Source organism: Oncorhynchus clarkii, chromosome 24, assembly GCF_045791955.1.
Source record: "Oncorhynchus clarkii lewisi isolate Uvic-CL-2024 chromosome 24, UVic_Ocla_1.0, whole genome shotgun sequence".
Taxonomy (NCBI): Eukaryota; Metazoa; Chordata; class Actinopteri; order Salmoniformes; family Salmonidae; genus Oncorhynchus; species Oncorhynchus clarkii.
Genome location: NC_092170.1, coordinates 40770692 through 40784367, shown reverse-complemented (window position 1 = coordinate 40784367; position 13676 = coordinate 40770692). Strand labels below are relative to the sequence as shown.

General features: G+C 46.5%; 1 protein-coding gene across 1 annotated transcript in view; it reads right to left on the bottom strand.

The window, feature by feature from the left end:
- The window catches only part of LOC139383058 (collagen alpha-1(XXVI) chain-like), a 45157-nt gene that overhangs the window by 11549 nt on the left and 19932 nt on the right, over window positions 1–13676 (bottom strand). The window contains exons 4-7 of the mRNA XM_071127360.1: window positions 4851–4912; window positions 4564–4690; window positions 1396–1485; window positions 1055–1183 (exon numbers count right to left, since the gene is read on the bottom strand). Of these exons, the coding sequence (XP_070983461.1) occupies window positions 1055–1183; window positions 1396–1485; window positions 4564–4690; window positions 4851–4912 (408 nt within the window). The remainder of the gene's footprint in view (window positions 1–1054; window positions 1184–1395; window positions 1486–4563; window positions 4691–4850; window positions 4913–13676) is intronic.

Genomic DNA, 13676 nt, shown 5'->3' with positions numbered 1-13676 from the left:
AGCTGCGTGGCCATAGAGACACAAGGTAGCTGTTAGCAGCTGCGTGGCCATAGAGACCCATGGTAGCTGTTAGCAGCTGCGTGGCCATAGAGACACAAGGTAGCTGTTAGCAGCTGCGTGGCCATAGAGACCCATGGTAGCTGTTAGCAGCTGCATGGTCATAGAGACCCATGATAGCTGTTAGCAGCTGCGTGGTCATAGAGACCCATGGTAGCTGTTAGCAGCTGCTTTGCCATAAAGATACATGGTAGCTGTTAGCAGCTGCGTGGCCATAGAGACCCATGGTAGCTGTTAGCAGCTGCGTGGCCATAGAGACCCATGGTAGCTGTTAGCAGCTGCGTGGTCAATGAGACCCATGGTAGCGGTTAACAGCTGCGTGGCCATAGAGACACAAGGTAGCGGTTAGCAGCTGCGTGGCCATAGAGACACATGGTAGCTGTTAGCAGCTGCGCGGCCATAGAGGCCAATGGTAGCTGTTAGCAGCTGCGTGGCCATAGAGACACATGGTAGCTGTTAGCAGCTGCGTGGCCATAGAGACCCATGGTAGCTGTTAGCAGCTGTGTGGCCATAGAGACCCATGGTAACTGTTAGCAGCTGTGTGGCCATAGAGACCCATGGTAACTGTTAGCAGCTGCAGTATGAATGTGGACACACAAGGAAACAATCAACTTCATTCAACCCAGTATTTCCTGTTGTAGTAATTCTGTACATGAGACATTCTGACCCTGGTAAATAACCACCTGATGCATTTTAACTACTAATGTGATGTCTTTGTTACAGACTGAAGCAAACACGGCTATTTTGAGGAGGACAGATACTCTGAGGCCCTCTCAGTGGTTCTAATTAACTGCTTCTAATTCTTGGATATGAACATATATTCTGCCCTTGTTCTGCATTCATTGGTCCTTGGCCAGTGTTCCAATCCTAGTTGACAGGAAGAGCTCATAGAAAACAATACCATCTACTGAGGCTGAGATGGTGATGATGGTGGTTGTGTGTGTGTGTGTGTGTGTGTGTGTGGGGGGGGGGGGGGGGGGGGGGGGGGTCCACTCACCCTGCTCGTCGAACCCGAACATGTCACCCCTCGGCTGGGTAGAGGAGTGACGTGGCCTTGGAGGGCCTGGAGGTCCGGGGAGGCCTGGAAAACCGATCTCTCCTGGTCTTCCTCGCTCTCCCATTGGCCCTGGGAATCAGAGGGGACATATCATCTCACAACAATAGGCATTCCGATATTGAAGATAAATGACCTGAACATGCATTGTCTTACGTCAGGCGCCGTTACTACTATGCAACGCTCGCAGGCGGAATCTTCTGACTCAAGACAATGCTGAACAATGTTGAAAAACCAGAACAAATGTCATGCATTCCCATCTGAGGAATATTAGGATGGATCACCTGTCGGTCCAGTCTGTCCTGGAACCCCTGCCTCGCCAGCTGGGCCTGGAATACCTGGTGATCCGATTGGCCCTGGTGGTCCTCTTCCTCCTATGGACAGGAACCAGAACAATGTGTTTACCATGTTGAGAGGTAACCTCCCCAGAGGTGATGTATGACTGCAGGTAGGATGGAGGGCCTATGGGGGAGGGGTTAGGGGTGTTACCTGGCTCCAGGTAGGATGGAGGGCCTATGGGGGAGGGGTTATGGGCGTTACCTGGCTGCAGATAGGATGGAGGACCTATGGGGGAGGGGTTAGGGGTGTTACCTTACTGCAGGTAGGATGGAGGGCCTATGGGGGAGGGGTTAGGGGTGTTACCTTACTGCAGATAGGATGGAGGGCCTATGGGCGAGGGGTTAGGGGTGTTACCTGGCTCCAGGTAGGATGGAGGGCCTATGGGGGAGGGGTTAGGGGTGTTACCTTACTGCAGGTAGGATGGAGGGCCTATGGGGGAGGGGTTAGGGGTGTTACCTTATTGCAGGTAGGATGGAGGGCCTATGGGGGAGGGGTTAGGGGTGTTACCTGGCTCCAGGTAGGATGGAGGGCCTATGGGGGAGGGGTTAGGGGTGTTACCTTACTGCAGGTAGGATGGAGGGCCTAGGGGGGACGGGTTAGGGGTGTTACCTTACTGCAGGTAGGATGGAGGGCCTATGGGGGAGGGGTTAGGGTGTTACCTTACTGCAGGTAGGATGGAGGGCCTATGGGGGAGGGGTTAGGGGTGTTACCTTACTGCAGGTAGGATGGAGGGCCTATGGGGGAGGGGTTAGGGGTGTTACCTGTCTCCAGATAGGATGGAGGGCCTATGGGGGAGGGGTTAGGGGTGTTACCTGGCTCCAGGTAGGATGGAGGGCCTATGGGGGAGGGGTTAGGGGTGTTACCTTACTGCAGGTAGGATGGAGGGCCTATGGGGGAGGGGTTAGGGGTGTTACCTTACTGCAGGTAGGATGGAGGGCCTATGGGGGAGGGGTTAGGGGTGTTACCTTACTGCAGGTAGGATGGAGGGCGGGTTAGGGGTGTTACCTGGCTGCAGACAGGATGGAGGGCCTATGCGTTAGGGGTTAGGGGTGTTACCTGGCTCCAGGTAGGATGGAGGGCCTATGGGGGAGGGGTTAGGGGTGTTACCTTACTGCAGGTAGGATGGAGGGCGGGTTAGGGGTGTTACCTGGCTGCAGACAGGATGGAGGGCCTATGCGTTAGGGGTTAGGGGTGTTACCTTACTGCAGATAGGATGGAGGGCCTATGGGGGAGGGGTTAGGGGTGTTACCTTACTGCAGGTAGGATGGAGGGCCTATGGGGGAGGGGTTAGGGGTGTTACCTTACTGCAGGTAGGATGGAGGGCCTATAGGGGAGGTGTTAGGGGTGTTACCTTACTGCAGGTAGGATGGAGGGCCTATGGGGGAGGGGTTAGGGGTGTTACCTGGCTCCAGGTAGGATGGAGGGCCTATGGGGGAGGGGTTAGGGGTGTTACCTGACTGCAGGTAGGATGGAGGGCCTATGGGGGAGGGGTTAGGGGTGTTACCTTATTGCAGGTAGGATGGAGGGCCTATGGGGGAGGGGTTAGGGGTGTTACCTGGCTCCAGGTAGGATGGAGGGCCTATGGGGGAGGGGTTAGGGGTGTTACCTTACTGCAGGTAGGATGGAGGGCCTAGGGGGGACGGGTTAGGGGTGTTACCTTACTGCAGGTAGGATGGAGGGCCTATGGGGGAGGGGTTAGGGTGTTACCTTACTGCAGGTAGGATGGAGGGCCTATGGGGGAGGGGTTAGGGGTGTTACCTTACTGCAGGTAGGATGGAGGGCCTATGGGGGAGGGGTTAGGGGTGTTACCTGTCTCCAGATAGGATGGAGGGCCTATGGGGGAGGGGTTAGGGGTGTTACCTGGCTCCAGGTAGGATGGAGGGCCTATGGGGGAGGGGTTAGGGGTGTTACCTTACTGCAGGTAGGATGGAGGGCCTATGGGGGAGGGGTTAGGGGTGTTACCTTACTGCAGGTAGGATGGAGGGCCTCTGGGGGAGGGGTTCGGGGTGTTACCTTACTGCAGGTCGGATGGAGGGCGGGTTAGGGGTGTTACCTGGCTGCAGACAGGATGGAGGGCCTATGCGTTAGGGGTTAGGGGTGTTACCTGGCTCCAGGTAGGATGGAGGGCCTATGGGGGAGGGGTTAGGGGTGTTACCTTACTGCAGGTAGGATGGAGGGCGGGTTAGGGGTGTTACCTGGCTGCAGACAGGATGGAGGGCCTATGCGTTAGGGGTTAGGGGTGTTACCTTACTGCAGATAGGATGGAGGACCTATGGGGGAGGGGTTAGGGGTGTTACCTTACTGCAGGTAGGATGGAGGGCCTATAGGGGAGGTGTTAGGGGTGTTACCTTACTGCAGGTAGGATGGAGGGCCTATGGGCGAGGGGTTAGGGGTGTTACCTGGCTCCAGGTAGGATGGAGTGCCTATGGGGGTGGGGTTAGGGGTGTTACCTGGCTCCAGGTAGAATGGAGGGCCTATGGGGGTGGGGTTAGGGGTGTTACCTGGCTCCAGGTAGGATGGAGGGCCTATGGGGGTGGGGTTAGGGGTGTTACCTGGCTCCAGGTAGGATGGAGGGCCTATGGGGGTGGGGTTAGGGGTGTTAACTGGCTCCAGGTAGGATGGAGGGCCTATGGGGGTGGGGTTAGGGGTGTTACCTGGCTCCAGGTAGAATGGAGGGCCTATGGGGGTGGGGTTAGGCGTGTTACCTGGCTCCAGGTAGGATGGAGGGCCTATGGGGGTGGGGTTAGGGGTGTTACCTGGCTCCAGGTAGGATGGAGGGCCTATGGGGGTGGGGTTAGGGGTGTTACCTGGCTCCAGGTAGGATGGAGGGCCTATGGGGGTGGGGTTAGGGGTGTTTCCTGGCTCCAGGTAGGATGGAGGGCCTATGGGGGTGGGGTTAGGGGTGTTACCTGGATGCAGATAGGATGGAGGGCCTATGGGGGTGGGGTTAGGGGTGTTACCTGGCTGCAGATAGGATGGAGGGCCTATGGGGGAGGGGTTAGGGGTGATACCTGGCTCCAGGTAGGATGGAGGGCCTATGGGGGAGGGGTTAGGGGTGTTACCTGGCTCCAGGTAGGATGGAGGGCCTATGGGGGAGGGGTTAGGGGTATTACCTGGCTCCAGGTAGGATGGAGGGCCTATAGGGGTGGGGTTAGGGGTGTACACCTCGTTATCACTGGAACCCTCCGTTGAGTTGTTGAAGGATGGTGATGGTGAACCTGCCCCGTCTAGCAGTTTAATCTGGAATAACAAAAGAGCCAGGGTCAGATTAAATATACTGATGTGACATGTAATCTTCCGTCCATCATAATCATAATTTTCTTAATCGTCGTCATCATCTTCAACCAGCCGTCTTTCTTCCATGTTCTCTGTTCTCTTTTCCACTGTCATTCCTTCTTACCTTGGACTCGATGTAGTTCAGTCTGCTGTTCATGTCAGTGAAGCCGGTGCAGTTCATGTACTCTGCAACGAGAGAGAGAGGAGAGAGGAGATGACAGACACACACACACACACCCTCTCCTGGCAGTGGGTTAATACCACCACTACTGGGAAGCCAAAAGACACACAAAAGAACAATAGCCGTAAACCAATATCCAGGAATTTATTAGCTATTCTTAAATATTTTCTTCATTAAATCAAACTCAGGCAGACTAAACATCGTCTTTCCCTCTTTCTCTCCAACACACACACACACACACACACAGACTTTCAACAGCAACATTCTGAGGGGTATGAATGAATCCAATAGGTTTTATTGGCATTTAATTGTTTTGAGAGAAAAGTCAAGATCATATCAACTAATCTACTGGTTCCCACAATGGGGTAATCGAGACACCATTTGTATAATAATCTGGTCAATGGGGTACTCAGGACACCACATATAATAATCTGGTCAATGGGGTACTCAGGACACCACATATAATAATCTGGTCAATGGGGTACTCAGGACACCATTTATATAATAATCTGGTCAATGGGGTACTCAGGACACCACATATAATAATCTGGTCAATGGGGTACTCAGGACACCTCTTATATAATAATCTGGTCAATGGGGTACTCAGGACATCACTTATATAATAATCTGGTCAATGGGGTACTCAGGACACCACATGTAACGGTTTTCTTGATGAGAAGGAGAGTCGGACCAAAATGCAGCGTGTAGATTTCGATCCATGTTTTAATAAACAAACGTAAAACACGAATCAATACAAACACTACAAAATAAAGGACGTAATGAACGTAACGAAAACCTAAACAGCCCTATCTGGTGAAAACACATAGACAGGAACAATCACCCACAAACACACAGTGAAACCCAGGCTACCTAAATATGGTTCCCAATCAGAGACAATGACGAACACCTGCCTCTGATTGAGAACCATATCAGGCCGAACATAGAACTGGACAAACTAGACATGTAACATAGAATGCCCACTCAGATCACACCCTGACCAACCAAAACATAGAAATATACAAAGTAAACTATGGTCAGGGTGTGACACCACATATAATAATCTGGTCAATGGGGTACTCAGGACACCACTTATATAATAATCTGGTCAATGGGGTACTCAGGACACCACTTATATAATAATCTGGTCAATGGGGTACTCAGGACACCACATATAATAATCTGGTCAATGGGGTACTCAGGACACCACTTATATAATAATCTGGTCAATGGGGTACTCAGGACACCACTTATAATAATCTGGTCACCTCTGTGTAAACTACATGACATGCACAGAGGAACGTTAGTCTATGAGTGTAGCCTGTAAATAGAATGTTCTGTTATAGAATGTCAAGAACAGTGTTCCGGAATGTTCCCCATTCCACAGACACATCTGGCCACACAAACCTAATGATGCCATTGCCATGGACAACTAGCAGTCATAAATAACTAGTCATTGCAACAACAAAAGGAGCTGAAACGGTTCTGGCTTCCCTATATCATGGTTTAACCACTGTACACAGGGTTCCACTGGCTGCCGTTGAGGTTTATGGTCTGAAATAGGACAGGCAGGGTTTAGGTGTGTGTGTGTGTGGGGGGGGGGGGGGGGGGGTCCAAAGTGTTGGTTTACCATTAGTATAAGCATCCACAAACAGAAGCACCAATCAAGGGCTCAACCAAACACATTCCTTTGTAATGAATCTGCCCACATACTCGGTACTGTTTATCTAGCCACTTCAGTGAGACCAAAGTGAACCCAATTAGCTCCTTGTGATAAGAGCAATTACACTGAGTATCGGTACAGTAGGGTGTATGGGGGTGGTATATGTACAGACTGATATGGAGTGTTCAGTTCAGGGGGGGGTTTGGTTAGGGCACAGAAGTCATATGACCCCCTCTCTCTCTCTGTTCTCACCCAGGGTTATATCAGCTCTTACCCTTCATCCAGGGGCAGGATGGGTGCACCCTTAACCCCCCCCCCCCCCCCTTGGGATCTGGAGTCATTACTGTGTCATAAACACGCGCCACAGAGACAAGTCTTCATGTCATGAACGTGAGCCAGAGATAATCTATACCAACATGTGGAGGTAGTGTAAGCATCACAGCAGAGAAAGGCAAAGTTCTGTTGTGTGAAAGCTAACGCAGCACTTATAGTGGAACCACAACCAACAGAGGAAGTATGTTGGGATCTGTAATGACACCATGGCAACATAATGGCACCATGGCAACATTAAGACACCATGGCAACATAATGGCACCATGGCAACATTAAGACACCATGGCAGCATAATGACACCATGGCAACATAATGACACCCTGGCAACATAATGACACCATGGCAACGTAATGACACCATGGCAACATAAAGACACCATGGCAACATAATGACACCATGGCAACATAATGACACACTGGCAACATAATGACACCATGGCAACGTAATGACACCATGGCAACATAAAGACACCATGGCAACATAATGACACCACGGCAACACAAAAACACCACGGCAACATAAAGACACCATGGCAACACAATGACACCATGGCAACACAAAGATATGGAGTCTCGTTCTATTTATTTTTCTTGGAATTATCTGACTTTTTGGGATAGGATTTAATTACGTAGTCCTTAATACTGTAGTTATTACAGTAACAAGGTATTGCGCTAAATAAACAAACAAACGACATATTCCTGTTTAAATTCTCAGAGGAGTCATGTTTTTGTCAAGTTCTGCAAACAGATACACTTCACTTTACTGGCAAAACAAGAACACCTGCCCACTGGACACAGATCATATCAACTAATCTACTTGTTCCCACAATGGGGTAATCGAGGCACGTCATATCAACTAATCTACTTGTTCCCACAATGGGGTAATCGAGGCACGTCATATCAACTAATCTACTTGTTCCCACAATGGGGTAATCGAGGCACGTCATATCAACTAATCTACTTGTTCCCACAATGGGGTAATCGAGACACGTCATATCAACTAATCTACTTGTTCCCACAATGGGGTAATCGAGGCACGTCATATCAACTAATCTACTTGTTCCCACAATGGGGTAATCGAGACACGTCATATCAACTAATCTACTTGTTCCCACAATGGGGTAATCGAGGCACGTCATATCAACTAATCTACTTGTTCCCACAATGGGGTAATCGAGGCACGTCATATCAACTAATCTACTTGTTCCCACAATGGGGTAATCGAGGCACGTCATATCAACTAATCTACTTGTTCCCACAATGGGGTAATCGAGACACGTCATATCAACTAATCTACTTGTTCCCACAATGGGGTAATCGAGACACGTCATATCAACTAATCTACTTGTTCCCACAATGGGGTAATCGAGGCACGTCATATCAACTAATCTACTTGTTCCCACAATGGGGTAATCGAGGCACGTCATATCAACTAATCTACTTGTTCCCACAATGGGGTAATCGAGACACGTCATATCAACTAATCTACTTGTTCCCACAATGGGGTAATCGAGACACGTCATATCAACTAATCTACTTGTTCCCACAATGGGGTAATCGAGGCACGTCATATCAACTAATCTACTTGTTCCCACAATGGGGTAATCGAGGCACGTCATATCAACTAATCTACTTGTTCCCACAATGGGGTAATCGAGGCACGTCATATCAACTAATCTACTTGTTCCCACAATGGGGTAATCGAGACACGTCATATCAACTAATCTACTTGTTCCCACAATGGGGTAATCGAGGCACGTCATATCAACTAATCTACTTGTTCCCACAATGGGGTAATCGAGGCACGTCATATCAACTAATCTACTTGTTCCCACAATGGGGTAATCGAGGCACGTCATATCAACTAATCTACTTGTTCCCACAATGGGGTAATCGAGGCACGTCATATAAACTAATCTACTTGTTCCCACAATGGGGTAATCGAGGCACGTCATATCAACTAATCTACTTGTTCCCACAATGGGGTAATCGAGACACGTCATATCAACTAATCTACTTGTTCCCACAATGGGGTAATCGAGGCACGTCATATCAACTAATCTACTTGTTCCCACAATGGGGTAATCGAGACACGTCATATCAACTAATCTACTTGTTCCCACAATGGGGTAATCGAGGCACGTCATATCAACTAATCTACTTGTTCCCACAATGGGGTAATCGAGACACGTCATATCAACTAATCTACTTGTTCCCACAATGGGGTAATCGAGGCACGTCATATCAACTAATCTACTTGTTCCCACAATGGGGTAATCGAGGCACGTCATATCAACTAATCTACTTGTTCCCACAATGGGGTAATCGAGACACGTCATATCAACTAATCTACTTGTTCCCACAATGGGGTAATCGAGGCACGTCATATCAACTAATCTACTTGTTCCCACAATGGGGTAATCGAGGCACGTCATATCAACTAATCTACTTGTTCCCACAATGGGGTAATCGAGGCACGTCATATCAACTAATCTACTTGTTCCCACAATGGGGTAATCGAGGCACGTCATATCAACTAATCTACTTGTTCCCACAATGGGGTAATCGAGGCACGTCATATCAACTAATCTACTTGTTCCCACAATGGGGTAATCGAGACACGTCATATCAACTAATCTACTTGTTCCCACAATGGGGTAATCGAGGCACGTCATATCAACTAATCTACTTGTTCCCACAATGGGGTAATCGAGGCACGTCATATCAACTAATCTACTTGTTCCCACAATGGGGTAATCGAGGCACGTCATATCAACTAATCTACTTGTTCCCACAATGGGGTAATCGAGGCACGTCATATCAACTAATCTACTTGTTCCCACAATGGGGTAATCGAGGCACGTCATATCAACTAATCTACTTGTTCCCACAATGGGGTAATCGAGGCACGTCATATCAACTAATCTACTTGTTCCCACAATGGGGTAATCGAGGCACGTCATATCAACTAATCTACTTGTTCCCACAATGGGGTAATCGAGGCACGTCATATCAACTAATCTACTTGTTCCCACAATGGGGTAATCGAGGCACGTCATATCAACTAATCTACTTGTTCCCACAATGGGGTAATCGAGGCACGTCATATCAACTAATCTACTTGTTCCCACAATGGGGTAATCGAGGCACGTCATATCAACTAATCTACTTGTTCCCACAATGGGGTAATCGAGGCACGTCATATCAACTAATCTACTTGTTCCCACAATGGGGTAATCGAGGCACGTCATATCAACTAATCTACTTGTTCCCACAATGGGGTAATCGAGGCACGTCATATCAACTAATCTACTTGTTCCCACAATGGGGTAATCGAGGCACGTCATATCAACTAATCTACTTGTTCCCACAATGGGGTAATCGAGGCACGTCATATCAACTAATCTACTTGTTCCCACAATGGGGTAATCGAGGCACGTCATATCAACTAATCTACTTGTTCCCACAATGGGGTAATCGAGGCACGTCATATCAACTAATCTACTTGTTCCCACAAGGGGGTAATCGAGGCACGTCATATCAACTAATCTACTTGTTCCCACAAGGGGGTAATCGAGGCACGTCATATCAACTAATCTACTTGTTCCCACAATGGGGTAATCGAGGCACGTCATATCAACTAATCTACTTGTTCCCACAATGGGGTAATCGAGGCACGTCATATCAACTAATCTACTTGTTCCCACAATGGGGTAATCGAGGCACGTCATATCAACTAATCTACTTGTTCCCACAATGGGGTAATCGAGGCACGTCATATCAACTAATCTACTTGTTCCCACAATGGGGTAATCGAGGCACGTCATATCAACTAATCTACTTGTTCCCACAATGGGGTAATCGAGGCACGTCATATCAACTAATCTACTTGTTCCCACAATGGGGTAATCGAGGCACGTCATATCAACTAATCTACTTGTTCCCACAATGGGGTAATCGAGGCACGTCATATCAACTAATCTACTTGTTCCCACAATGGGGTAATCGAGGCACGTCATATCAACTAATCTACTTGTTCCCACAATGGGGTAATCGAGGCACGTCATATCAACTAATCTACTTGTTCCCACAATGGGGTAATCGAGGCACGTCATATCAACTAATCTACTTGTTCCCACAATGGGGTAATCGAGGCACGTCATATCAACTAATCTACTTGTTCCCACAATGGGGTAATCGAGGCACGTCATATCAACTAATCTACTTGTTCCCACAATGGGGTAATCGAGGCACGTCATATCAACTAATCTACTTGTTCCCACAATGGGGTAATCGAGGCACGTCATATCAACTAATCTACTTGTTCCCACAATGGGGTAATCGAGGCACGTCATATCAACTAATCTACTTGTTCCCACAATGGGGTAATCGAGGCACGTCATATCAACTAATCTACTTGTTCCCACAATGGGGTAATCGAGGCACGTCATATCAACTAATCTACTTGTTCCCACAATGGGGTAATCGAGGCACGTCATATCAACTAATCTACTTGTTCCCACAATGGGGTAATCGAGGCACGTCATATCAACTAATCTACTTGTTCCCACAATGGGGTAATCGAGGCACGTCATATCAACTAATCTACTTGTTCCCACAATGGGGTAATCGAGGCACGTCATATCAACTAATCTACTTGTTCCCACAATGGGGTAATCGAGACACGTCATTTCAACGTGGATCATTCGCTAATATTTGGTTGAGACGTTGATCAATGAGATTACAACCTAACCCACTCAAAAAGACAGCCAAAATTTAGTTGAATTTACAATGTGTTATCACTATGAGTTATCACTATGTTTTCACTATGAGTTATCACTATGTTATTACTATGAGTTATCACCATGCTATCACTATGAGTTATCACTATGTTTTCACTGTGAGTTATCACTATGTTATCACTATGAGTTATCACTATGTTTTCACTGTGAGTTATCACTATGTTATCACTATGAGTTATCACTATGTTTTCACTATGAGTTATCACTATGTTTTCACTGTGAGTTATCACTATGTTTTCACTATGAGTTATCATTATGTTTTCACTATGAGTTATCACTATGTTATCACTATGAGTTATCACTATGTTATCACTATGAGTTATCACTATGTTTTCACTGTGAGTTATCACTATGTTTTCACTATGAGTTATCATTATGTTTTCACTATGAGTTATCATTATGTTATCACTATGTTATTACTATGAGTTATCACCATGCTATCACTATGAGTTATCACTATGTTTTCACTGTGAGTTATCACTATGTTATCACTATGAGTTATCACTATGTTATCACTATGAGTTATCACTATGTTTTCACTGTGAGTTATCACTATGTTTTCACTATGAGTTATCATTATGTTTTCACTATGAGTTATCATTATGTTATCACTATGTTATTACTATGAGTTATCACCATGCTATCACTATGAGTTATCACTATGTTTTCACTGTGAGTTATCACTATGTTATCACTATGTTTTCACTATGAGTTATCACTATGTTATTACTATGAGTTATCACTATGTTTTCACTATGAGTTATCACCATGCTATCACTATGAGTTATCACCATGCTATCACTATGAGTTATCACTATGTTTTCACTGTGAGTTATCACTATGTTATCACTATGAGTTATCACTATGTTTTCACTATGAGTTATCATTATGTTATTACTATGAGTTATCATTATGAGTTATCACCATGCTATCACTATGAGTTATCACTATGTTTTCACTGTGAGTTATCACTATGTTATCACTATGTTATCACTATGTTTTCACTATGAGTTATCACTATGTTATTACTATGAGTTATCATTATGAGTTATCACTATGTTATCACTATGACTTATCACTGTGTTTTCACTATGAGTTATCATTATGAGTTATCACTATGTTTTCACTATGTTTTCAACCATCTGAAAGCACAACCAGATTCCAATGGAATAACCATGTCTGATTTTTTTGGGGGGGTTTAGTTCCCATCTAAATGAGTTATCACTGCACATTCAACCATTTAAAAGCACAACAAAGTTCAAATGAGAATTAAAATGTCAGATTTAATTTAGTTATAGGATTTACTGTATGAATGCATTATCACTGTGCTTCATTCAATAGCAGAACCAAACCACCTGGTTGAGATGACATTAAACGTACATAGAGCAAGTGATCAATGCTATTTACTGTGTTTAAAGTAATATTGAAATGTGTTAAGTTGACACCACAACCAGATATCAACATTTTAAAGGACATGTATATATACTGCTTGGATAGTTCCATCTGAGCCACTGGCTAAATCCCATTCTTTAACTTTTAGTTTTGGATGAGTTGGAGACGTGAATCCCAACAAATAATTTGTCAACAAGTTAATGGGCCATTTACTGTATTTCAAAAGGGATGTTGAATTGTGTTTGGTTGTCAACGCAACCAAATATCAACATTTGAAGGAGATGGATTCACATCTCCATCTCAACCAATAATCTAAGTTAAAGAAAAAAAAATCAGGTTATGGTCAAACCCTACACCCTAGCCTGAGGTCAAACCCTACACCCTAGCCTGAGGTCAAACCCTACATCCTAGCCTGAGGTCAAACCCTACACCCTAGCCTGAGGTCAAACCCTACACCCTAGCTTGAGGTCAAACCCTACACCCTAGCCTGAGGTCAAACCCTACACCCTAGCTTGAGGTCAAACCCTACACCCTAGCCTGAGGTCAAACTCTACACCCCAACCCGAGCACTCTGTTCCGCCAC